We start from the raw sequence: 23,881 nt of genomic DNA on the forward strand, positions 1-23,881 counted from the left end.
ATTAATTTAAGGCTTGTTTTTAGATTACGCTCTCGACAAATCATATCTCTTAAGGAGTGTTGTTAACTGAATCCTAAAGAAATTTTTTCCAGAACATCTGTGCCTTCTTGTTCAGTATTAATTTATAGTTTTTAGATTTAAAGCAGATCAAAACAGATTATTGATTTGAATAACTGAAATTCCAACATTGTCACATGGTGACTTTTTAAAGTAATTTCAAGCCTTTCTTGTTGGTGGCGGAGGAGTTGGTTGCATGTATTTGTGCACAGTTACCACTGTTATTGTAATTTTATCTTTGTCAGCAGCTCAGTCATTAGCAATAATAAAAAAAAGATAATTATTCAACATGTAGCATAGTTTTGACGCTGAACAGGATTAAACAGTAAAGAAGATGGATGGATGGAAGGAAATATTACAAAAATGATTTGGAGACTTGAAATGACCCATTTGCCAGACATGGGAACAGCTGTGGGTCTGCTCCCTCTCTTTGTCCTCCTGATTTGATGGTGACTAGTTGGCTGAACTCCTCTTCACTGGAACAGGAGCATCTTACTGCTCCTGAACCAAGTCCCTCTGATAGCAACCGATCAGCCTGTAATCAGGCCAGCTGTCATGAGTTAGCAGCGTCACGCACACCGGAGCTGCATTACACTTGCTTGGTTATTGCTGCTTCCCTTCGGAATTCGTCTTTTGCTTTTGCTTCTTTTGTGAGCCGGTGTTATGCTGAGTTCTGCATAACTGCAGGAAATTGTGTCCCCTTCAATCTTTAACAATGACCCTGATCTGAGAAGTGAGCAGTGGAACAGGTGGAGGAGGCTGCAGGTGGGACAGGTGAGGCAGCTCTAAGTCATGTTAAGAGGATCAGTCTGCACACACACAGAGTACACACACACTCAGGGCAGAGTGTAAGCTGAGCTTTGCATGGCGAGGATCGCCTCAGTCCGTTTGTGTCTGATGTTCTGAATAAAGGCGTGATGGGAGGAAACAGCAGCCCAACAAGAATGAATCCACAAACGGTGGCTGACCTCTGAACAGGAGAGACACAGCAACACGGTAAACCGTTTGTGTGTGTGTGTGTGTGTGTGTGTGTGTGTGTGTGTGTGTGTGTGTGTGTGTGTGTGTGTGTGTGTGTGTGTGTGTGTGTGTGTGTGTGTGTGTGTGTGTGTGTGTGTGTGTGTGTGTGTGTGTGTGTGTAAGGCCTCATCATGTTAGAATGAGATTATTGCAGTCAGTACATTGTATTCTCATGATATTTGTGTGTGTAGGGGTCATGGATGGCGAGGATCCGTCTCCTCTAAGGCATTTTGTCATTGCAAAGCGTTCCATCACCTCCATCTTCGACCAGCTGCTGGACTTTGTGAAGGATGGCTCCGCCTTTGTGGACGGTAAAGCAGCGCAGCGTTTCTCAATGTTATTGTTATCGCGACATAAACCTGCACAACGTACAAACTGCAAACGACTGACTGAACTGCAACACACTCTGTTCCCGTGCATTCAGGCTCCGCAAATTCAAAATGACTGCATTTTAGAATGAAGGAAAAAAGGATTTGTCTCCATTAAATCAAACAATGTGCAACTAAAATGTAATAGATTGGATGCCTTGCAACTGGTTTATTGATTACTCCGTCTTATAAGAATATATATATGTATGTAAACACAGTATATGTTGCATATTGAATGCCATGACAGTCATTCAACTATTTGCACATTAATGCAACTGGGCACTTGAAAGTAACACAATTCTTACTTTGAAGTAACTGTAAGTAAGTGAAGCAACACTTAATAGTTTAGTGTTAACATCTGAAAAAAATTGTATTTTGATGTATTTGGGTGAATCTCTCACATCTGAGGAGGTTATTATTACCAAACATGTGCCGCACATGAGAATCGTGTCGGCCTGGTCTCCTGACCCGGCGGCTCCTCTGTGTTTTCGGGGATGCCAGAGGCCTGGCGGAGCGACGAGCCGGGTCAGGTGGCCGTGGAGGAGCAGAGTCTGGAGATGCAGAGCTGCGCCACCAAGCTGTCGACCATCAGAGACGTTCTGGTCCGCAGACACATGAAGGTGGCTTTCTTTGGCAGGTAGGAGGAACTCAAACTCACTTAGGCTTCAACTCAGTCAACTGCAACATATAAGGATGTATAGGACTCTATTAAGGCTTTTTTTTTAATTTCAATCTTACTTTGATTTGTTTTTTGTTCTTATTAAGTTTCACCATGAAAAGTAAACTGCAGACAAAAACAAAGCGTCGGGCTAGTATTTATTTTCCTGCGCTTGAACTTTAGTTTCAGGTTAGTTTAATAAGGGTTTCGTTTCCTGAAAGGACAAACCAAACCACACTTTAGTGCTTAAGATGAAAATGTTTCCCCCACAATCGTACATGACAGAAACGGAGAACTTGTGCATTTTGTTTGAACAGATTTGATGCTATGAGATGGAAATATAGTTCACATTTTGTTTCAAACTACAGTTCACCGTTTCTACTATAATCTATGTGGTTAATTTATTATTGTAGCGAGGAACAATGTCACCCACACAAAACAGTTCAGGAGCCACATAGAGTGCGGTTTCATCTTGAGTGGGCCGGACCGTTAAAATAGTGCTCTAATAACATTTAAATTTAAACTTTAAAGTTTTTTCTCCGTGGTGAGTATTCATGATGAAAATGACTATAGTCTCACAAAACCAACAAAACAGAAAAGGAAAACAATCTCAACACAAAGCCCAATTCTAATGAAACCTTCCGGTGCGAAAGTGTCGAAAAATGTTCTGCTATAGTTTTTGCATTATGTAAGTTTTTACAAACTGACAGCAGGACTTCAAGACTAATGCTAGTTTGATAGCAACGACACATCACAGCAGCATTCAAATTACCTTTTGCTGCTGCTGCTGTTGTCTTTCTTTCCTGTTCAATGTGCCTTATTCTTATTTATCTAATTTCTTTTAAACTTATTTAGTAATCTGTTTATCCGTACATACTTAATTGAAATATTGCGATTATTGTGAACGTTCACATTTTGTAAATGTGTTGATTTTTTACTCCATTTGGATTCAACAGTCCTAAGTTAGTTTTGTGAACCTGCAGGAAAATTGTGCAAAGATCCAACAAAAGAGGGTCGACTCAATAATTTTGGGATCAGAAAATAACCGAAACAATATAGTCATCATTGCATGTACGGCAGAAGACTGTAAAAGACTTGAAAAGCGGTCATCAGGCTAAAAGCAGAAAAGTAGACCACACATGTTGTGCTTGTCGTCGACTCTGATTCAGGCTGCCGTTCAGTGAGGAGATAAAAACCGATGCAACTTATCTTCTGACGAGTTGTTCATCGGAAATGAACCAACTGTCAGCTCAGATAAGTTTATCTGCAGCTTCCAGCCTCAGCTGAAAATCCTCTGTACAACCAACTGTCACAACGAGACCAAAAGAAACTCGCAATGCTTGAAATCTGTGAAGGAAAAGCTGAGTAGTTGTGTGCAAATTAATGACCCGTCACAAGAGCTTTTCTGGTTTGTGGCCCCAGTTTAGTCTAATTTTAACCAGATCTGCGTGTCAAAAATACAGACGGACATTGTTTCCCTCACTGAACACCGCACAAACTATTCAGACATTGTATATGTATGTATAAAAAAAAAGGATTCATTAATTCATAGTAGTTGTTCAATTCTGTGTGAAAGTACAGTGAAAGAGACGTCATTTAATTTGGTGATGTTCTTGTAAATATGACAACCGGAAGTACATATTTTACAGGTGCTTTTATTTTGTGGAGACACAGGAAGTGCAGTTCTGTTTAGACGTATTTACTAACAATAACCCTATTTTTTGAATGATCGTTCTGTAACTGAATCTTTAACCTTCAGTAAAGGAAGCCCAGTTCAAAATTAAGTCTCTGGATTCAATGGAGAAGTTCCACTTCACAACACATATACTGTGTGCCACAACAAAGTAAAAGTTTCAATTTAAAGGTTATTATGGCACTATTTTACCAGACTGACCCCTGAACAAAAAAAACAACAAACAAACATGTCTGACAGCCCTGGACTTCACGCTACACTGTAAAGAAATCAGGGTTTGAATAGCAACACCGAGCTGAGAAAAGCTGACATTTAAGTGTTTTTGTTCCTGTCATCAATCAGAACGAGTAACGGTAAGAGCACAGTGATCAACGCCATGCTGAGAGACCGAGTGCTGCCCAGCGGCATCGGTCACACCACCAACTGCTTCCTGAGGGTGGAGGGGACGGATGGCAACGAGGCCTTCCTCACCACGGAGGCGTCCAACGAGAGGAGGAACGTGGCCGTAAGAAAGCGCTGAGAAAGAGAACTCGCCGTTCACTGTGTGAAGGGATCGAGTGTTAAGTCTCTGTCGACCTCCACAGTCGGTGAACCAGCTGGCCCACGCTCTCCACATGGACCACATGCTGGACCCGGGCAGTCTGGTCAAAGTGTTCTGGCCCAAGAGCCGCTGCGCTCTGCTGAGGGACGACCTGGTGCTCATGGACAGGTAGCAGCCACGTCAGGCGTTTTCCACGAGTTCAGATTGGAACTGGTTTAGTTTGAGACTGAGCTGTAATCTCAATCTCCTGGTCTCTTGGTGAAGTCTGCCGTGATAACGCACAGGACGGCACCGCATGCAGCCTTCACAGTGGCTTTACACCACCAAACACTTTATCATGCAAAAGGTACAGTAGGTACTGGGATTAAAATTGGTACCGACAAAAAAATCCAGTATTACCCCCATATCAAAGTGAATCATATGATAAACTGAATACACTGGAAGAGATTATTATTATTATTATTATTATTATTATTTTTATGATTGTTATTTCATTTTAATAATTTTTTTAAATGAAAACTAATGTTTGAATCTAAATGAATTATTTCAAGCATTTTTGGAATGTATTTTATGTTAGAAAATTAGAATATCATATAATCTATTGTAATAGAATAGCACAATTCATTTCACCTAATTTCATTTAAAACAGCAGAAAAACAACAAATATAATATTAAAGATAGAGTTTATTTTATATATGTACGTACATATATATATCAAACACTTTTAGCACTAAAGCAAAGAGAATGTGTGTTTTTTTAATCCCACATTTCGATCTGAATCATCTCTGAATGCCCTGAAGATCCAGAATAATTGACTGACCTTTGACCTCTGCTGTAGCCCCGGGACTGACGTGACTCTGGAGCTGGACAGCTGGATCGATAAGTTCTGTTTGGACGCAGACGTCTTTGTTCTGGTGGGAAACGCCGAGTCCACCCTGATGAACACGGTGAGGAAGCGTCTCCTTCACGTACTTCCTCTTCACGTCTGCAACGTCTGTAAGAAAGTCTGTGCGTCGTTCTGCTCACAGGAGAAACTTTTCTTTCACAAAGTCAGCGAGAGGATCTCCAAACCCAACATCTTCATCCTCCACAACAGGTGGGACGCTTCAGTCACCGAGCCCGAGTACATTGAGGAGGTTTGTGGGAACTTCCACTCATTAAGCTGCTGGTTGGCATCATGAAGTTTTATAGCATTTGACCTCATTACATTTATCAGTTCATGTTTTCTTCATGCTTTACTTTTAATTTGGCCTAAAACCAGGCCTCAATAGAACGTTTTCAATGGTATCACTTGTGAGTTCAGCTCCGTTAGCATCACTTTATTTAATAAAATGATTTAATTTGTGTCGTTACATGATCTACTGTATTAGTTGGTTCCTTGACTCTGACACGCTATTGTGTGTAGCTTTGCACACACACACACACACACACACACACACACACACACACACACACACACACACACACACACACACACACACACACACACACACACACACACACACACACACACACACACACACACACACTTTCAATGTAGCTGACAAACCTTTGTTGAACTCATATAAACGATTAATGAAATAAAAAAAAATTTTAAGGTATAAATATTAGTAAAAGTTAAATTCGGGCCTTGATATTTGATTATTATACAGTTTTTCAACAATTTCACCTAGTTTTCAGAGGTCCAACAGCATTGGATTCAAAGTGTATTTCCCCAAATCCAACCGGTGACCCTTGAGCGTTCCTTCTTTCTGCTAATAACAGACATTAGAAATCCGTAGCTTTCCTGACGAACGCCGTTTAAGACTTCAAAATTTCATTGTAAATGTTGTTAAAGGTGCGTTTACACATAACAACGACAAATCAGGAACGGCACGAATCTCAATTCCTGACCATGGATCACGATTTTGACCTGAATTATATGATTCAGAGCAGAAGAGCCCACAGCTGTGCGCTGCCAGTTAATCCAAAAACGCCGGTACCATTTGCTAAATGTTCACAGTGAATTATCATTCAACTAGTTTGAACCAGAATCTCAGCCAGAAGGAGAGGCTCCTGAAGATAATGAGTTAAAAATATTGTGTGTCTGAATATGTCACTACCAAGTATCTAATACTTGCTCCTGCTAACTGAAATTATTCAGTTTATCAGTGTGGCAGAGCTCAACTCCCAGAGGGAGTGGTTATTTCCCTGCATGACATCATTAAGGGAAAATCTGTGATTCCCCTGTCGGAGCACACGTTCACTATAAACTGGAGCGAGCAAATTAGGGAGATGACTTCACTTCTGAGGAATCACACAGGCTGTGGGGACACATTACCGTTAGAAAAGTATTAGAGAGTGAATTTTACATAAAATGAGACCTTTAAGTAACGTGAATGAATCTCCAGATGTGCTCCCCCTGCTGTCCAGGTGAGGAAGCAGCACCTGGACCGCTGCGTCAGCTTCCTGGCCGAGGAGCTGAGGGTCGTCCGTCTGGACGAGGCTGCGGGGAGGATCTTCTTCATTTCGGCTAAAGAGGTGCTGAGCTCCAGGATGCAGCAGGCGCAGGGCATGCCTGAGACAGGTGAGACAGGTGAGACGAGGGAGGGACAGCAGGGGGAGGAGCCTCAAATAATATCAAATAAATGACAGATTCTTTTTATACAACAGATTTCATTGACTAGAATCAGATTTGAGTCATAATGTCGGCGCAAAACACAAACCGTCAAAACCACAAACCAGGAGAACGTGACCAAGAGGATTATCATCAGCAGACCATCAAAACTTGGACGATGACCAGGCTCGGTTAAACCAACATAAGCACGAGGAACAAGAAGTGACAATTCACGAGCTTTGAGAAGGCAGACATAAACATATACAGAGAAACAAGGCACAGCTGATTCAAAAGAAACAGCATGGAACAATGCTGACCTGAAACCAAAACTAAAACCAGAATAACGTTTTGGACTTTCAGCCTTAATAACAATCAGACAATGTGTGTCGCCTTACTGCACGCGTTAACAAAATGTCGGTTTTGCTGGAATTGTTTAAAATGAGTATCTGTAATGATCATCACGCTATCTGCTGCAATTACTGACTAAAGGTACGTGTCCACTAGATCTGGCAGTTTTCCATTGATCCATTCATTGTGCATGTGAAACGCACCGCATTGCATGCTGGGCGCATTAACGAGTTAGAACATGTGTGGCGGCTGCACTTGCAGCGTGAACACGGACACCGCGCGCCCAGCAAGCGTGCAAGTTTCAGATGCGGTGCGTTTGCATTCAAGAAAAATCACTGGAGTGGACACATAGCGAGACTGACTCATCTTGTTCACGCTGCTTCATCCTGCAGGTGGCGCTCTGGCTGAGGGTTTTCATGAGAGGCTGAGAGAGTTCCAGAGGTTTGAGAGGACCTTCGAGGTACAAATTCAGTTCAGGCCACATACAGCCATACTTTGATTAATATTTTTGCCCGTGTGTGCACAAATAGTATGAATAGCCTTCCATCATATAAAGATCAGATCATTCTGACTCGGGGTTGTTCACTGCTTCTGAACATCGGATTTCTACCAAGGATTTCTTTGTTTTCTTTAAAGCTGTTATGTGGTAGAATTCTCTCCTGCCCGGAGAGACCCGGGTTTGATTCCCGGACAATACTAAAGACCTTTCAAAACTTGTTTAGTTTAAATACCCCGTGGGATCAGCCATCCCCCAGTAGGTGCCCAACCTTTTAAGCGGGTGCTCGAGCACCGGAGCACCCACACAATCGGCTCCTATGCATATGCAACCCACATCAAATGAATATAATCTCAACATAAAGCCAATTTGAATTATACCTCTTCGTTTAAAATTTTGTGAAATGTCACTTTTTCACAATAATACACTTTTTCATGTTGGCTTTGAGGAGGAGGAGCTCAGTTTTGAAGTGCCGCTGCTTTGTCCCCTTCAGGAGTTCATCTCTCAGTCTGCGGTGAAGACGAAGTTCGAGCAGCACACGGTGAGAGCGTGGCAGATCACAGAGGCCATCAAAGCTGTGATGGACGCCATCAACATCGCCTCCGCCGAAAGAAAGTGAGCGAAACTCCACCCCCTCAACTGCGTTTCCCGGCTGACCTCTTCCCCTCCGTGTGCGTCTGTGACCCGGTGTGACCTCTGACCTCTGACAGGATCTGCTGCCTGGAGGAGCGGGAGGAGCAGAGGGACCGGCTGGACTTTGTTCGGGGACAGATTAACCGTCTAAGCAACAGCGTGAAGGAGCGGATCAAAACACTTACCGACGATGTCGCTGCCAAGGTAAAGAAATCCTCCTCTGAGCGCCAACAGTCCCTGACAGGGAGGGTTAAGGACTGGCCGCCCCCCCCTCCTGCTGTGTCACCGTCATCTCTGGAAGATGGATACTGGCAACACGTTCCAAAAAACATTGACACAAAAGTATTTTCAACAACTTTGCTCTTTCGGGTCCGATTCACTGTGTGTCACTCTGATGGTTCCTGAAGCAGCGTAGATGCTCTTCAAAGTTCAGAGGGGAATTGGATCCACTTTGTGGGGTCGCCTGCAGTGCAGAGCTTATAGCTGAAAATAATATGACTGATGGACTCAAACAGATCAAAATAACATGTCTGAACCAGCATTTGACAACATTTGAAAACTGCCTCACTGCCCGTTTAGGCAGAAAATGAGCAGGTGCTGTCTTTTTGTTCGACACACAGACATGCACGTAGAGAACAATAGACTATAGAAATTAACAATACAGACAACATGGACATTCGCATGGACAGACAACCAAGATGGATTGTTATTACAGTGACTGTCGAATATGAAACTAAGAATTCCCAGCAGAATATGGACGGCATGGGAGGCATGAATCTAACAATGTTTCATGACAGTAACGTAGAGTGTTCTTGCTCTGAAAGGTGGGAGGGATTAATGTGAACATGTTGTGGTTTTGTGTGATCAGGTGGCCACAGCTCTGTCTGATCAGATCCGCTCTCTTCCCATCCTGGTGGAGGAGTTCAGAGCCGACTTCAGTCCCACGCAGGAGACTCTCCAGCTGTACAAGGCGGTGAGAGAAAACACACACACACTGTGTTTGAATTGAAGAAGAAGAAAGAGGAGGAGGAAGAGGAGGAGGAGGAGGAGATCCTGGGGATGGAGCATCATCGTTCTAAAAAAAATGTGTTTCACAGGACTGGAGATGTTGACTCTTTGTGTCTTGTGATGTGTTCAGAAGCTGCTGCAGCACGTGGAGGAGCGACTGGTGGGCTGTTTGGCTCATCGCTGCTCAAACAGCGTCCTCAGAGACATAAAAGACGCCCAGAGTCACATGATCGGTAACTACGGTTCCCGTCGGCGGCTGTTGCTGCTCAGCGGGATTCTGAAGCCGTTGTTGTTCCCCTGCAGACAGCGTCCGGCCCCTGCTGTCTCTGGGCGTCCAGGAGACGCTCTCGTCTCCCTCCGCCTCCTTCGAACTGACCTATGACCTTGGCCTCGCCGCTCTCTGCGAAGACTTCAGGGAGAACATCAGCTTCCAGTTCTCTCTGGGCTGGACCGCCCTCGTCACGCGCTTCATCGGAGCCGCCGGTGCCAAGCGGGCCCTGACCGGGTCCGACCCCCGACTGCAGGTCAGTGACTCCGCGGTCACAGCGGCGGTAAAACAAACGAGCACTAGATCACCGCGACTCGTTGGTGTCTGCAGGAAGGAGCCACCGTGAAGGATGAGATGCTGGTCTCCATAGCAACAGGGCTGGTCTCAGTCACCTCTCGGGCCTCCATGACAGTGCTGGTGATCGGAGGAGTGGTACGTCCCGCGGGCTGACTCATATCTCATCTTTAGAGCTTCTGTCTAGATCATAGGAGGTTTTGAATGTGAAGCCTGAATTCAGAAGCCTCAGAAAAAAGTTCAGGATCATAACGACCCGAGATTGTTTCCTGATACAAATTCTCCATTACACAGTACTCTGTGTGTGTGTGTGTGGTCTCCCTGCAGGTATGGCGCTCGGCGGGCTGGCGAATCATCGCCCTCTCCTTCTCTCTGTACGGCCTGCTCTACCTGTACGAGAAGCTCACCTGGACGGACGCCAGCAAGGAGCGAGCGCTGAAGCGACAGTTTGTGGAGCACGCCACGCACCGCCTGAGAGCCGTCGTCCCAGTCACCAGCGCCGCCTGCAGCCAGCAGGTGTACAAGTAAGCCCCGCCTCCTCGGGCAGGCGCACAAGTAAGCCCCGCCCTTTATAGCAAGTGTACCAGTAAGCCCTGCCCCCCCCCCGACTGAGCACCTGTGGGGATCTTTTCTCCTTTTCCTCCACAGCGGGACCAATACGAGCACCAAAGCTGAGAGTGAAAATCCATGTTTACTTATTAAACTATGGACACTTCTCATCCTCCAGCGCTTCAATCAGATGTTCTGCTTGGTTCTTCCAGCAGTGTTTCATTGCTAATGGATCGTCAAATAGTGTCTGACTGCTTGCTGAGGGTTTAGTGGAGGAGGTTCGACAGCAACAAGCTGAATTTGAATTTAAGTTCTTCATATGATACGATGGAAGTGGGAATTAAAAGAGAATCCAGAGACATGGGAAACTGAAAGTCACCTGAAATCTTGACAGATTATTTAATTCACTGTATAAATAACCTGTGTGTGTGTGTGTGTGTGTGTGTGTGTGTGTGTGTGTGTGTGTGTGTGTGTGTGTGTGTGTGTGTGTGTGTGTGTGTGTGTGTGTGTGTGTGTGTGTGTGTGTTGAGGGAGCTGTCGTCGACCTTCGGCCGTCTGACTCAGCGAGTAGACCTGAGCGACGCGGAGCTGGAGGGAAACATCCGGCAGCTCAGCTTCAGGATCCAGAGACTGGAGAACATCCAGAGGAGGTCCAAGGCCTTCAGGTAGCAGCTGCTCACACCACATTAGGAAAACAACGCTTCGGGGAAAGCCTGGAGGGAGAAACCTGAATGTGTGTGTGTTTTCAGGAACAGAGCCACGGAGCTGGAGACTCAGCTGGAGGTCTTTTCTGTTCAATACCTGCAGGGAAACTAAGAGTTTGCCGCTGCTTCACTCGGTTCTGTTCGGCTGGTTCGTACCGACTGTCGACGACGAGTAAACTCCATTTCTCTCAGCCAAAACAGAAGAATTATCCAGAAGCTACAAACTGCCTGGACCCAGTCTGACCCACTTTCATTCATACACCCATCCAACGAAGTCACCTCTCAGCTCTAAATGTAGAAAATATGAAGTACGGAGGGAAAACTTCCAACCAATTGGAAGAAAACTTCAGAAAAAAAACAACATATTGCACTGATTTTGGCGAAGAGTAGGTAAAGAGAGAAACAGAAAAGTGATGGAGGAAGTGTGGATCACTGATCAGGAAGCAAAGGTACTCAGGTAACAAGATCTGGAGACGCTCTGCCAGCAGTTTAAGCCTGTAGAACCTCAGAAAATGGTTCAGTGACCCCAGCCAGCCAACACCGCCTCATCAAGACCCACACTGACCAATCCATGTCCCAAACTCATCTTTATCTGATCACAATCAGCAGAGACACTTTAATCAATTCACCTTAGTTACAAATTGTTTCCTTTATTGTCTGTGTAATGAATATTCATGTTTAAGAGACCTTAGAGTGTGAAATGTTCATCACGGGAATATACAGTAGTCAATGTTGTTCATGAAGCTTCTGCAGTACTGCCGGCCGCCACCAGAGTTCAGTGTTTCACAGACAGTTGAGTGAGAGCCGGTGACCACCACCTGGAAGGCCACAGGCAGGAGGGTCTTTATATATATTTTAATATTTTTGTGGTTTGAGCTTTTATCTCAAAATATCTCAAAACTCAAACTGCTGCTGCCAAAAGCTGAACATAACAATAACCCAGGTTTTTATCTCTTTTATATATTATTCAGTATTATCAAGTATTATCAGTTGTCGATGTTCAATTATCAATGTTGTAATGGCCAATAATGTGACAATGAAATTATAATTTGAATAATTTTCAATGTAATAAAGTTAATAACTTGTCAATGTAATAACAGTGATTGATTCTATGATGAATATTACTATTTCACTCACTTTTAGCTCCTTGGTGATGAGCAAACTGCACAAAACGTGCAAATTTTTTTTTTATTTTCAAGTCTATTTCCATTCAATTTTAGGATTGATTTTAAAATCGTAGTTATAACTTTTACAGCTCTATATGTTCCTACACTCCAATATTTCACACGTTTCACGAAAACTATGAAATTCTTTCTGCACGGTCTCTACACAGCACCTCCATTAACTCTTATAAAAATGAATTCAGCTGCTATTTCAAAAGATAATCTTTTAATTATTTCACATTGCATTTTGATTTATTTTGCCATATTGTGAAGCACTATCACTGAATAGTGCTATATTATTAAAATGTACCGACGCATTGTGCTGGTTCAGCGCAAAACACCAGAGTTCAGGTTTCAGCTGTTTAATGAGTGATTATTGTCTGTACAGTCGTTTACGAGGGACATTCGGAATACGAACAGAAACATAAAGACATCAAGAGGAACATAAAATTCATTCAAACATCTTTCTGAGTAGGTTGAGGACGTCTTTTCTCGTTAAATGTGACAAAACTGCTTTAAAACCTGCAAAACATCTGCAGCTTCCACGACAAGTCTACGGAATTCGCTCCAGTTTAGACTCAATTAGATGTTCACTTATCAAATATAAAATCAGGATGCTAAAACATACAATGCCTAAAATAACCACAAGAATGGTAGAAACGATGAACGCCCCCAACAAGACAAATAACACAAAACTAGCCCAATCCCGTTGTCTTGTAATATAGCATTTAGCCACAAAATGGTGCAGTGTCCTTAAATATTCACGTAACTGTTACTGAGTAGTGCTTTTGGGTACTTCTGTATTTTCTTCAGGTGTATAATTTTACATACACTTCAGTACATTCACGCCACCTAATTTACTTTCTGTGAATTTTTTGTTTGTTTTTATTTTGGACATTCTGCTTTGCCTTTAAATAGAAATTTAATTAAAAGGCTGTTATGACAATACAATTAATTTGCGTTTAATTGAGCCAATAATGTTATAAAAGTATTTTCTTGTTGACTTGAGTATTTTTTTATAGCAGCATAATCGTCTTGTAGTACCGGCGTACAACACAAGGTGGAACAAAGAGTCACTCTATGAGCAAAAAGTTTATGGAACTCTAAACACAATAAAAGATGAAGTTTGACAGAATAGTAAGATCAAAGGATGTAAAATGAGCTGGACAGACTCAGTGCTGCTCCCCAGTGCACAAAAGAGGTACTTCTAGTCTTTTTTACATTGTGGTTCCGCTTTTAAAAAACTGCAGACAGCTTTAGTGTCTGATTGTTTTAATCTAATCAGTTAGTGAAGGAATCAATTAAATGACTTGGTGGGTTTTAATTCAGGGCAGAGCTCTGGAACCGTTGGGATTAAAACAGATTGTTGAGTCTGGAGCTACAGAACATGTTTAACCTCATAATGCGGCAGTAATAGTTTCTTCTACGCATCCAAAAGCTGGTTTGTATTTATGGAGTTTCATAAGTACAACTGAGAACAGTGGTCATTTAAATAACACTTTTTAGCCTCCATTTCGTTTATTTTAGCCATTTTAACTCGTTTGTTGTTTTACTTTCTCAAGTCATTTTAAATATCTTATCTATTTAAAATCATCACTCTTGTGGCAGCATCAGGAACTGCAGAACATCCCCGCCATGAACTTGATGAGCTATTTTGTGCTTTTCTGCAGGCGGTGGTATCATCATGACTTCATACTTTCAAACCTCGCGGGGTTCAAAATGACATTATAACAGTATATTCGTTGCGTTGTCGTATATTATTTACACAGCGGTTCGCTTCTTGGATAAAGTTTTTACAGAGATTTTAGAACATGCAAAAGAAAGTGTGGCGATACATTCAGGGTTCAGACCCACTTCCTGCTCGGTTTTCAAAATAAAAGCAAGGCAGGGACCTTTGAGCTACTGCAGAGAGTCTAACTACAAAATAAAACATGTTACATTCAGAAGTAATACATCGTGAACTCGCTGCTGCATTATTGTTGTAAGAGGTTCTCGTGCAAAAAAGGTTGTTTTGTTGCATCCAGCTCTAAAGGAAGAAGTACACAAACTATTTTAAAGGGACAGATATGCAAACAAAGCCTCCATTGTTAAATATAAAAAACAAAGTTTGCTGCTTGTTTAGGTTGGATTTCATCCAAAACAGAACCATTTAGATTCCTGACAATGAAAATAAATGAAATTCAGACACTCGTTTAGAATATGTGCGCAGTGCAGTACTGAACTCTGGAGCTGGATTATAGACAGCTGTTGTCATATATGTGATAAGGATTTATGGATTAATTGCAACCCCCCCCACAATCCCTGACATTCAGATATATTATAAAAGCTACAGGCTTTACGACTCTGCAGTCTGCGAGCGAGCTGCACTCTCTCCCCGCAGACAGCAGAGTCTGCAGAATGGCTTGGTACCTTTTATTAAAACTTCCTCCGACTGCCGACAGAAGGACGAGGTGGACTGGTTTGGGGAAAGTCGTACTGATGAGGCGATTTCAAACTCCCTCCGTCAATGCCGCTTAACTCGTCTGGGTGAAGCAGAAATAAAGTAAAAGCGGATTGCATGATTCTCTACTGGTTTCATAAACCAGATTATAGTCAGGTGTGGTGTAGCAGCGGGATCTTAGGCCCCGTTTACACGTTTAAACCTTTTGAAAAGTGAAAACACTCTCGACTCCCGTCTTCATGGAAACAGGGAGAAACTAACTTTTCATAAACGGTTTCAGTGTTTCTGCTCTTTCCATACATCGTTTCCATAATCTCACTTGTGTAAACGGGGCTTCAAATAAAGAGGACTGAGGTCCTCCAGGACCTGGACTGGACGGCTCTGAACTAAAAGCAGGTCTACAGGTGGTGAAGCCGTTGCCTTGTGTTTCGGTGAGCTGTAAGGAAGCACAACACTGACTCCTCCTGTTGCACACTAACGTCAAAATGTAGGATTTGATCGTCAAATTTGGCGTATTTTTGCACGCATGTTAACATCATATCCTGGTTTTAGAAACCTGAATGAGACCCCCTCCTGGGTTCTTTTGGTAGACGGGGTAAATAGTAAATAATAAATTAGCTATATAGCACATTTTTACCATCTTTGTTTCACATGAACCATCACACACACTTGCGAGCCTCTTGAAGGTTCAGTGTCTTGCCCAAGGACACGGAGACAGTGAGATCTGGAATTGAACTCTACCAGCCAGGATAAGACCCACAACCAGGAAACCTGCACACGTTAAAACAAACCATTTATTTTGTCGCACAGCAGCCGTTTTCAATGGACATTTGGCGAAACCCCGCCCCTGAATGCAAATTGAGCCAATAGCGTTCAACTGCCTGGAACCGCCCACTCAGACATTGTCTCAGTCTCGGTAGAGAACCGTTACAGTTAGCAGCACTTCTGTTGTTTTCTGGGCTATTTAAGTTGCTATTTAAGTTTCTGAAGTACCATGAGTACGAGCCCTCAGAATGTAGATTTGGAATTCAGGGTTTTAAACATCGGGCGATTAAACACAGAGTTATATTTGTCATAATCATTCAGATTAGTATGTAGGGTTTGTCACAAGCCTGAAATCTGTGGCAGCAGGCAAATAAACACCAACAATAATATTCCAGCTTGATGCCGGCGTCAGGTTTACGGTCAGAATTATCGTCATGTTTAGCCTTGTAATGCATGCTTATGATGACTCGGTTTGCAGCGATCGGGAGATGGAACATAACCTTCTTTGACACCAACCTCAGTTGTGCTTTGCTTCAGTGGTGAAATGTATTTGCCAAGACTTTTGTCGCTGTTGTTTGCTGAGCGAGTGGAAACAAACACAATTTCTGATTAGAACTGAAAGCAGAAGGCGCTGAAAGAGAAGCAGGATTTCTGGGACCTCGTCCGCCGTCACTGCAGTGATGTTGTTGAGTAACAGAAGAGACGGATTCAATGCAGACGTTTTAGCTTCATGTGTCACACGTGATGCTTTAAGGCCTGATTTGAAAGCGTCGTCGGGACTGTGGAGAGGAGCGGCAGATCAAATGCAGCCCCCCCGCGGTCATCAGACGAAGCAGCCATTATAAAGAGTGTTCTTATAGGAAGCTAAAGGGTTGTGCTGTTATATTGCGAAAAAGGTTTGTTGTTTTTTTTTCCCTGCGATCTGCAGCCGTCTCTTTGGTTTCAAACCCGACTGTACCCTCGCCGCCCGGGGTTCTCCGCTCAGACGTCGCACATGTCGAAGGCCCTCATCAGCAGGTCCAGGTCTCCGATGTTGGCGGCCTGGAACAACTCGGGCCGGTCCATCAGGGAGATGGCGATCCGCAGGGCGGTCCAGATGCTGGCCGACATCTGCTGGTGGCTGCAGCGCTGCGTCCGCCTCTGCTGGTTCAGAGCTGTCAGGAAGTTACTGACCGCCTCCCTGTAGGACCGCAACCAGAGCCGCGTCAGACCATCGAGACCAGGCAGTCCACTTACACAACAAGGCGTGTTTATACTGTGTGTATGTGTGTGTGTGTGTGTGTGTGTGTGTGTGTGTGTGTGTGTGTGTGTGTGTGTGTGTGTGCGCGCTACCTGTGAGCTCCCAGGTTGATGCAGCTGATTCCCAGGTTGTATCTGGAGCGGATGAATCCGGGCTGCAGCTCCAGAGCCCGGGTGTAGGCCTCCACCGCCTCCTCACTGCGGTTCCCGTTGGCCAGCGTTGCTCCGAGGCGGTTCCACAGCAGGTAGTCCTGAAGGGGGGGGGGGGGGGCAAACAGGAAGTGTGTGTGTGTGTGTGTGTGTGTGTGTGTGTGTGTGTGTGTGTGTGTGTGTGTGTGTGTGTGTGTGTGTGTGTGTGTGTGTGTGTGTGTGTATATATTACCTGCGGCCTCACAGACAGCGCTGCACTGAAAGCCTCCACCGCCTTGTTGAAGTCCGAGCTCAGATTGAAGAGGACCCCCAGGCCGGTCTGCAGGTCCGGATCCACACAGTCCAGATTCAATAGCGCCGCCTCCTGGAAGAGCTGCAACACGTCCTGCAGCTCGGCCCTGCACACACACATTTTATTAGAACATTCTCAAAGGAAATTTTTGTACATTTATTTTAAAGGTTGTTTTGACATTTCTTCACTCGTCCTTGAGATCTGGTCCCACAAATTAAAATGAGTTTGTTCCAAAACAACTTGTTTGAAGTTGGACTTTCACTCGGTAAAGTTGAATTCAAAGAGATCCTTCGTGACGTGGGTTGCTGTGACGGTGGTCATGTACCTGGCCGGCGTGTTGGGGCGGGGTGCCCTGCGCGGCGTGGCCGGGGAGCCCTGCAGGGGGCTCCTGCTGCTCTGCACCAGGTGTCGGTATCGAGGGTTGTGGCAGATCCAGCGGCGCAGGGCGTCGCACGCCTCCCGCTGCATGCTGCTGTTGGTGAAGCTGACAGCGAGCGCCATGAGGGCCGGCAGGTTGTTGGGTCGCAGCTCCAGACACCTGCAGCACGTAAAGAGGCACACGGCGCGGAACGCTGTGAGGCAATCATGGTGAAGGCCAATCCGCCCAACACAAGTTCTTATTTCTGAGGCTTTTGTTTATTTACACACTAAAGCAAGTTTTCTTCTGGGTTTTTTTCAGAGAAAAAACAGGCTTATTTATTAGCACCTTCAACCGAGCTGGTCGTGATGTGACAGTCCCAAACTAATCGGATCTAAGGCTCCGTTCACATCGCAGGTCGTTGATGCCCAATTTCCATTTTTTTGCAGGGATCAGATTTTTTTTGTGTTAGAATAAAAAACAAAAAAACCCCAACAACTTACAAATGGTTATAAAGACAAAGAGAATTGTGCGATTACTTAGTCAATTTATTTGAATCCATTGACCGCACTATAACGTTTGTCATGTATTTGTTCTCTATATGCATGTGTGTGTGGTCTCATTATAAAAACAACCAACAGCACCCACTAGTGCCTCAACAGGAAAACTACAGGAAAGGTTTTCAGCGTTTCAGTGTAAATGGACATCGTTTTCAAAACGTTGTTGTTTGAAGGCGAAGTAAAAGAGGTGGAGTCCTCATCCCTGCTTGAGGGTCTTGAAGGAAAAATGTATTTATGATGATTTTACTCCATATACGGATCAGAGTGGCTTTTAAAAACAATTATTTTCAGGAAGAATACCTTCCGTCTGATCTCTAACCATAATTGGATGACTGACCTCTGCAGCGAGACGATGGCGGCCTGCTCGTTCTCATTTTCAGCCTGAGTCATCCCCAGAATCTGCCACGCCTGAAACCACGAGGAGGAGAGGCGGGTTAAAGACGGAAACGGGTCCTTTGGGTGGCGCTTCAGGCCATTAGCCGTCACCTCGGAGTCCTGCGGGTCCTGCAAGATGGCGGCCTCCAGCAGCAGCACGGCGGCGTTCAGGTCTCCCTCCCGTGCCTTCTCCTGCCCCTCGGCGAAGGCGTTGGGCCACTCTCTGTACGGGTTGTTGGTGTTGAAGAAGTAACTCTGCCAATGAGATGCAGGCGATACGTTCAGCTAGTAAAACGAATGTCTCTCAACCTGAAACACAAACTTTTTGTTATTATTGACTATCTGGGGCAACCGTCGTTTCCCATCATACACCGCTGCGGCCACCAGGCGGGAGTCTGCGTTGGCATCTGATTGGGTCTGGATCATCTCCAGTGAGCCGATCGATCCGGGTCCAGGCAGTGCGTGTTGGTCAGCTGGACTGAAGGCACAGAGTGGCATCGATCGCCGTGCTGCAGCTTGTTAAACTGATCAATGAGGCCTGTGCGGCTGCGTCGAGTTTTCATCGGTGCATCGATCGCTAATACAAACACAATCAGTCACAGACGAGCTTCGGGTCAGGATCACACACACACACACACTTTGACCTGTGTGTGTTTGTTTACCAAACTGAGAGGCTGAAATCCCGCTCAGTTTGAGAAGATTTGGTTTTAATCAAATCTAAAGAAGGGAATCATTAAAGTGGAGAAGTGAAAAGGCGATCTGATCCACAGATGTTGGATAACGCGTCCACAGAATGGAGGCTTCACCTCCGTCGCCGCAGTGATGTAACACCTGAGCGGAGGAGAGATTAGGGCAGGATTACCGCTGCTCAGGGCTCACAGCTCCTCTCAGGCCAAAGGATTAAAGGCGCAGATTACTGCGCGCTAACATCCATCAGACTCATAATCTGCTATTATTAATAACGGCGCCTTTTACGAGACAGGAGGGCAAAATTGAGTTTAAAAGTTAGTCGACTGAAAAAGGACGTTTATTAAAGGAACATTCGGAGAGATTTCCTCATTCTGATCTGTCCACCTGCACATCTGTCCACCTGCACATCCATTCATGTGTTCACCAGCCCACCTTCTCCCCTGTGTTTGAGTGTTTTCCAGCTGTTTGCATGTCTTCACCTAGTTGATTGCTCTACGTGCGTCAGACTTTGTGTGCTTTTGGCTCTGCGGCCTGCTCTCTGAGGGACTCACCTTCTCTGCCGGGGAGACTGTTCGTGGGATCGGCCGCTGGTCGTCAGACTCTTCCAGCCAGTTCCTCCGAGCGAGCTCTTCCCACTCTGCCTGCATCTTATCCCAGAACTCTGTGTCCGACTGCAGCACAACAAACATGTCAGACGTGATGCGAAGTCATGTTGTCACACTGAATTTGACAGGCTCACATTTCCCTGATTTCCCATCATGCACCCTAATAGTCGTTGCTTGGAGCTTCTCTCCTGGTCCTCACATCTTGACATTGAGCTGAAGTTGCAGGGTGGGAGGAGCAGTTGTAGCGCTTTCATTTTTCCTGTCTCACACATTGAAAATCACCGTACTGATTATGATTTCCTGTTTTGAGTTTCTGGAAATTTTTTTTGATCTCTTTCCTTCGTCCTCCATAAACACGGAGCCACAACCCCCATCACAGTCACAACCTCCTGCCGCTGTGGAAGCCCTGAGGGCCTGTGCAGGAGAGCTGTGGCGGCCTCCAGGTTCCTCGGGACGCTGCAGGATTCACATGATCCCTCGGGCCTGAAAGAAGAGTTGGGCAACGAGCCACTCCACACCGACACACCAGGCCCAGGACTGTTATCTGATCCACACAGCTGCTGGTTCAGCTGATGAATGCAGCGGTCGGTGCAGCGGTATCAGTAAGCAGCTCACAGCTGGTGTGAAAGACGGTGATGAAAACCGCTCGGGGCGTGTGACAGCCACGTCGCACTGACCCCTGCGAGCGGCAGATTAAGACACCTGCAGCTAAAATCAGACGGCGCCATGAGGATGAGCTTTTAATCAACGGCTCGTCAATCAGCGCCGCGGTGCGATTGGTTCACTGAAGCGAGCTTGACGCGATTGAAGAGCAGAACATCGCGAACTCATCGCCACGAGTGGCTCACATTAAATATGTGAGAGAAAATCTGCACTTCAATCACTGCGAGGCGAGTCACTTCATCTGTTCCGGGCTTGAAACCATCACACAAAGATCATCAACCTCGACCTGGAACCTGAAACATACGGAAAGATCCTGAAGCACACCGGGAGATCCTGAAACCCCAGACAGACGCTGAGACAGTAATGGTCAGCGATGCCTGTAACACGTTACTCTCATATGACCACTTGTTTTGGTAACGACTAATCTAACGGGTTATTATTTCCAAACCAGTAATCAGGTTGAAGTTACTTCTCTAACTCACAGTGAGTTACTATTGTAGCGTCCCGCAGGATGAGTTTCTGGTCTGTAAAGCCGCTTTATTACTGAACAGAACCGGGCCGCTGATCAGTTTGTATTTTTATCTCTGTGTGAAAATTATTCTGTCCACGTTTCTGCTGCAACGCTGAAATTTCTCACTCGTGGGAGTAATAGAGGTTTATCTATCGAACTAACTAACAAAAACATTCTGTACACTTAAAAATATAAAACAAAGCTGAACCACAATGAAACCTGAAACATATTGAAACATCTGGAGCAACAACAGTGGTTAGATCTTTATTTGCACGTCATCTTAACTTTGAAAGCGCGTGCCTCCATCTGCTAATGAAAAGCTTTGGTCCGAGATGGAAGCCATCAAACTGCTGTGAACAGGTGGATTTCTGCAGTGACTAATAAAACGCTGTCGGTGTCTGAGCTGCAGAGAGCTGCGGGTCAGCTGAGGGCACAGCCGTTGGTCTCATGACATTATAGATACTTTATCAGATATGAAACCTGATCCGACTCCTTTCACCCTGCCGCCTCATCCCCACCTGAAGCGGAGAGCTCATCGGAGTGCGGTGTCATTCATCTGAACCTCAGACAGGAAGCACACGCTGCAGAGATATGTTTCAGAGCCCTCAAAAAGTTTAAACCTGAAGAGCAGGCTGCAATATAATATCTCCTCCTGACTGTCAGCAGAGGCAGAGGACAGTGCTCGGAGGAAATGTGAGGACTCGGACGGAGCGGGACTCTGGGTTTCTCGTGACACCGTGGACGGAAGACGGACTCTCGGCGTTCATACCTCCACAGCAGCTTTCGCTCTGACAAATTCGTCCTCCAGAGACTCATTTCTGGCCAGCAGAGAACGAGTCCGTCTGCGCTGTCTGGATGCCCCGCAGTCCTGAAAACACACACGTAGACACACGTAGACACACGTACAGACACACACACACGTACAGACAGACAGACAGACAGACAGACAGACAGACAGACAGACAGACAGACACACACAGACACAGACACACACACAGACACACACACAGACACACACACAGACACACACACACACACACACACACACACACACACACACACACACACACACACACACACACACACACACGAAGGTCGACCAGCTGCCGGTAACGCAAATGCCAAGAAACTTGTGAACAAAGTCAGAACTGACTCTAAGGAGACATAAAACTTCCGACCTCTCGTTCGTACTGGCAAACGCTGCTCTATCCCACAGTCCCTGAACTACACACAGTCACTCGCTTGTCATTAATGTTAATAAACTCAAAGGCAGATGTTTTCCAAACTTATTTTCCAAAGGTAAACTAAAAACTCACTGCTGTTTGAAGCTATTTAGTTAAAGACAGACCAAACACGCAACTTGTATTTCACTCGGTTTATGTACAAGCATATAGTGTGTATAAAGTGTCTACTACACTTTGTACTATTCTGTGCACTGCATCTGTACTGCGATGTGTTCCAACATGTATATACTGAGGTATATGTACTTCAGTCTTCGCCACAGTGAGAAGCAGCAGCTGACCTGCGTCGAGGAGATGAAGTCCAGGTCGTCGAAGCTGTGAATGTCGAAGTTGTTCTTGGTCAGTGGATCCGTTTTAAACTCTGCAGACCTGAAGACCAACACAAACATGCTGTCAGCGCCTCCTACAGGCGGCCGACAATCCAGCCAGTGCCTCAACCACGTCCCGATGACTCGCCAGCCCTGCAGGTGGCACTCTAAGAAACAGATGGACCGGTTTCATCCTCTGAGGAGCAGGAACAAAAGCTTCTTACATAATTAACACATTATTTTTCTGCAATATTAATTACCATGTTGCTGTAAAAATAAACAATATGACACTATTTGCAATTTATTAGTCTATATGATTAAATATTTCCATTGAATCATTGGCTGTGTCATCAGTATTTCTTAATGTCACCCATAAGGCTCAGCAAAACACAAATAGGCTAATGTGAATTCAAAAAATAAGACATATGTGCCATATTTGTGTTACGGCTTTTATATTTGTGATGTTGCTTCTATAATTATGTTGTGGTTCGAGTTTTTGAGTTATGGGTTTTGTATTTTTCTGTATTTTTCTTTGTGCTGACCCTCCTGTGCCGACGTATTTGATCTCAGCTACAAACGCAAAATGCTTTCATTCAAAGAGCAGCGGCGCTGGTGAACTTGTCGCTTCGCCTGATTGCGACCGCGGAGTTTCTCTCAATGCTGCGAGCTGCGTTTTTAAATCAGCATGTTTTTCACAAAGTCACTTAAGAGGCAAAGAGACAAGGTGAAGTCAGCTGCTCAGTGAAAATACAGTTTAGAGTTTCACTGTTAGGTTCAGGTGTCGGGCTGAGTCAGTACAGAGGAGGAAGAGGAGGAGGAAGGAGGAAGACGAGGAAAAGGGACAAAGATGGGGAGGAGGAGGATGAGGCGGAGGAAGAGGAGGAGGAGAAGAAGGAAGGAGGAAGAGAAGGAGGAGGGAGAGGAAGGGACGAAGAAGAGGAGGAGGAAAATGGGGGAGAAAGAAGATGAGGACAAGAGGAAGAAGAAGAGGAGGAAGAAGAGATGGGGGGCTTTGGTTTGGTTACCACAGCAGCTCGCTGGACGAGTGGTGGGAGGTGCACCTCTTCTCGTGTCTCCTCCTGCGGCTTCCTGCTTCCTGCACGTCCAGGTTCACCTCGTCCCATTTGTCCAGAGGAGACGACAGACTGACTGCAAACACAAGCACAGGATGCTTCAGTGAAATAAACTGGACGACACACAACGACTGACAGGAGCAGCGAAACGTCTGCATCTTTCAAAACTCCTGCAAACATCCCACCTCTGTCTGATTTAAACCCCAAACACCCAAAAG

The 23,881-nt window shown here is 45.0% G+C and overlaps 2 protein-coding genes across 6 annotated transcripts in view; one reads left to right on the plus strand and one right to left on the minus strand.

Annotated features, from left to right (window-relative positions):
- Positions 1-870: 870 nt before the first annotated feature.
- mfn1a (mitofusin 1a) lies at positions 871-12,321 on the plus strand. Of its 2 annotated transcripts, none has more exons than XM_080485711.1 (18): positions 871-1,053; positions 1,266-1,385; positions 1,944-2,079; positions 4,136-4,298; positions 4,378-4,502; positions 5,173-5,281; positions 5,363-5,470; positions 6,747-6,909; positions 7,671-7,738; positions 8,268-8,389; positions 8,485-8,611; positions 9,276-9,380; positions 9,546-9,648; positions 9,719-9,939; positions 10,014-10,115; positions 10,305-10,501; positions 11,057-11,191; positions 11,276-12,321. In XM_080485711.1, exons 2-18 carry the CDS (start codon positions 1,271-1,273, stop codon positions 11,340-11,342), a joined length of 2,166 nt encoding a protein of 721 aa, XP_080341837.1. In that variant the 5' UTR covers positions 871-1,053; positions 1,266-1,270; the 3' UTR covers positions 11,343-12,321. The 2 variants fall into 2 exon arrangements, with proteins under 2 accessions (XP_080341837.1, XP_080341838.1); XM_080485712.1 differs by having other exon boundaries at positions 899-1,053; positions 6,747-6,900.
- A 3,288-nt stretch (positions 12,322-15,609) lies between these two features.
- Positions 15,610-23,881, minus strand: part of pex5lb (peroxisomal biogenesis factor 5-like b) — a 46,354-nt gene continuing 38,082 nt past the window's right edge. For 2 of the 4 annotated variants that reach the window (XM_080485731.1, XM_080485733.1), the window contains 10 exons: positions 23,616-23,739; positions 22,564-22,651; positions 21,811-21,909; positions 19,814-19,933; positions 18,684-18,827; positions 18,535-18,605; positions 17,605-17,817; positions 17,220-17,385; positions 16,931-17,088; positions 15,610-16,778 (listed from right to left, as the gene is read on the minus strand). In XM_080485731.1, the coding sequence (XP_080341857.1) occupies positions 16,580-16,778; positions 16,931-17,088; positions 17,220-17,385; positions 17,605-17,817; positions 18,535-18,605; positions 18,684-18,827; positions 19,814-19,933; positions 21,811-21,909; positions 22,564-22,651; positions 23,616-23,739 (1,382 nt within the window). In that variant the 3' untranslated portion in view covers positions 15,610-16,579. The remainder of the gene's footprint in view (positions 16,779-16,930; positions 17,089-17,219; positions 17,386-17,604; positions 17,818-18,534; positions 18,606-18,683; positions 18,828-19,813; positions 19,934-21,810; positions 21,910-22,563; positions 22,652-23,615; positions 23,740-23,881) is intronic. The other 2 variants (XM_080485734.1, XM_080485732.1) reach the window with 1 other exon arrangement.

The sequence above is a fragment of the Lipophrys pholis genome (genome assembly GCF_963383615.2).
Source record: "Lipophrys pholis genome assembly, chromosome: 1".
Taxonomy (NCBI): domain Eukaryota; kingdom Metazoa; phylum Chordata; class Actinopteri; order Blenniiformes; family Blenniidae; genus Lipophrys; species Lipophrys pholis.

What these genes read in the sequence shown, in the direction of transcription:
- mfn1a (XM_080485711.1), top strand. Translation starts at nt 1,271, where the DNA reads ATGGATGGCGAGGATCCGTCTCCTCTAAGGCATTTTGTCATTGCAAAG. An exon ending in TGGCTCCGCCTTTGTGGACG is followed by an intron (nt 1,386 to 1,943) that starts GTAAAGCAGCGC and finishes CGGGGATGCCAG; the next exon opens with AGGCCTGGCGGAGCGACGAG. An exon ending in GCCTGAGACAGGTGAGACAG is followed by an intron (nt 6,910 to 7,670) that starts GTGAGACGAGGG and finishes TTCATCCTGCAG; the next exon opens with GTGGCGCTCTGGCTGAGGGT.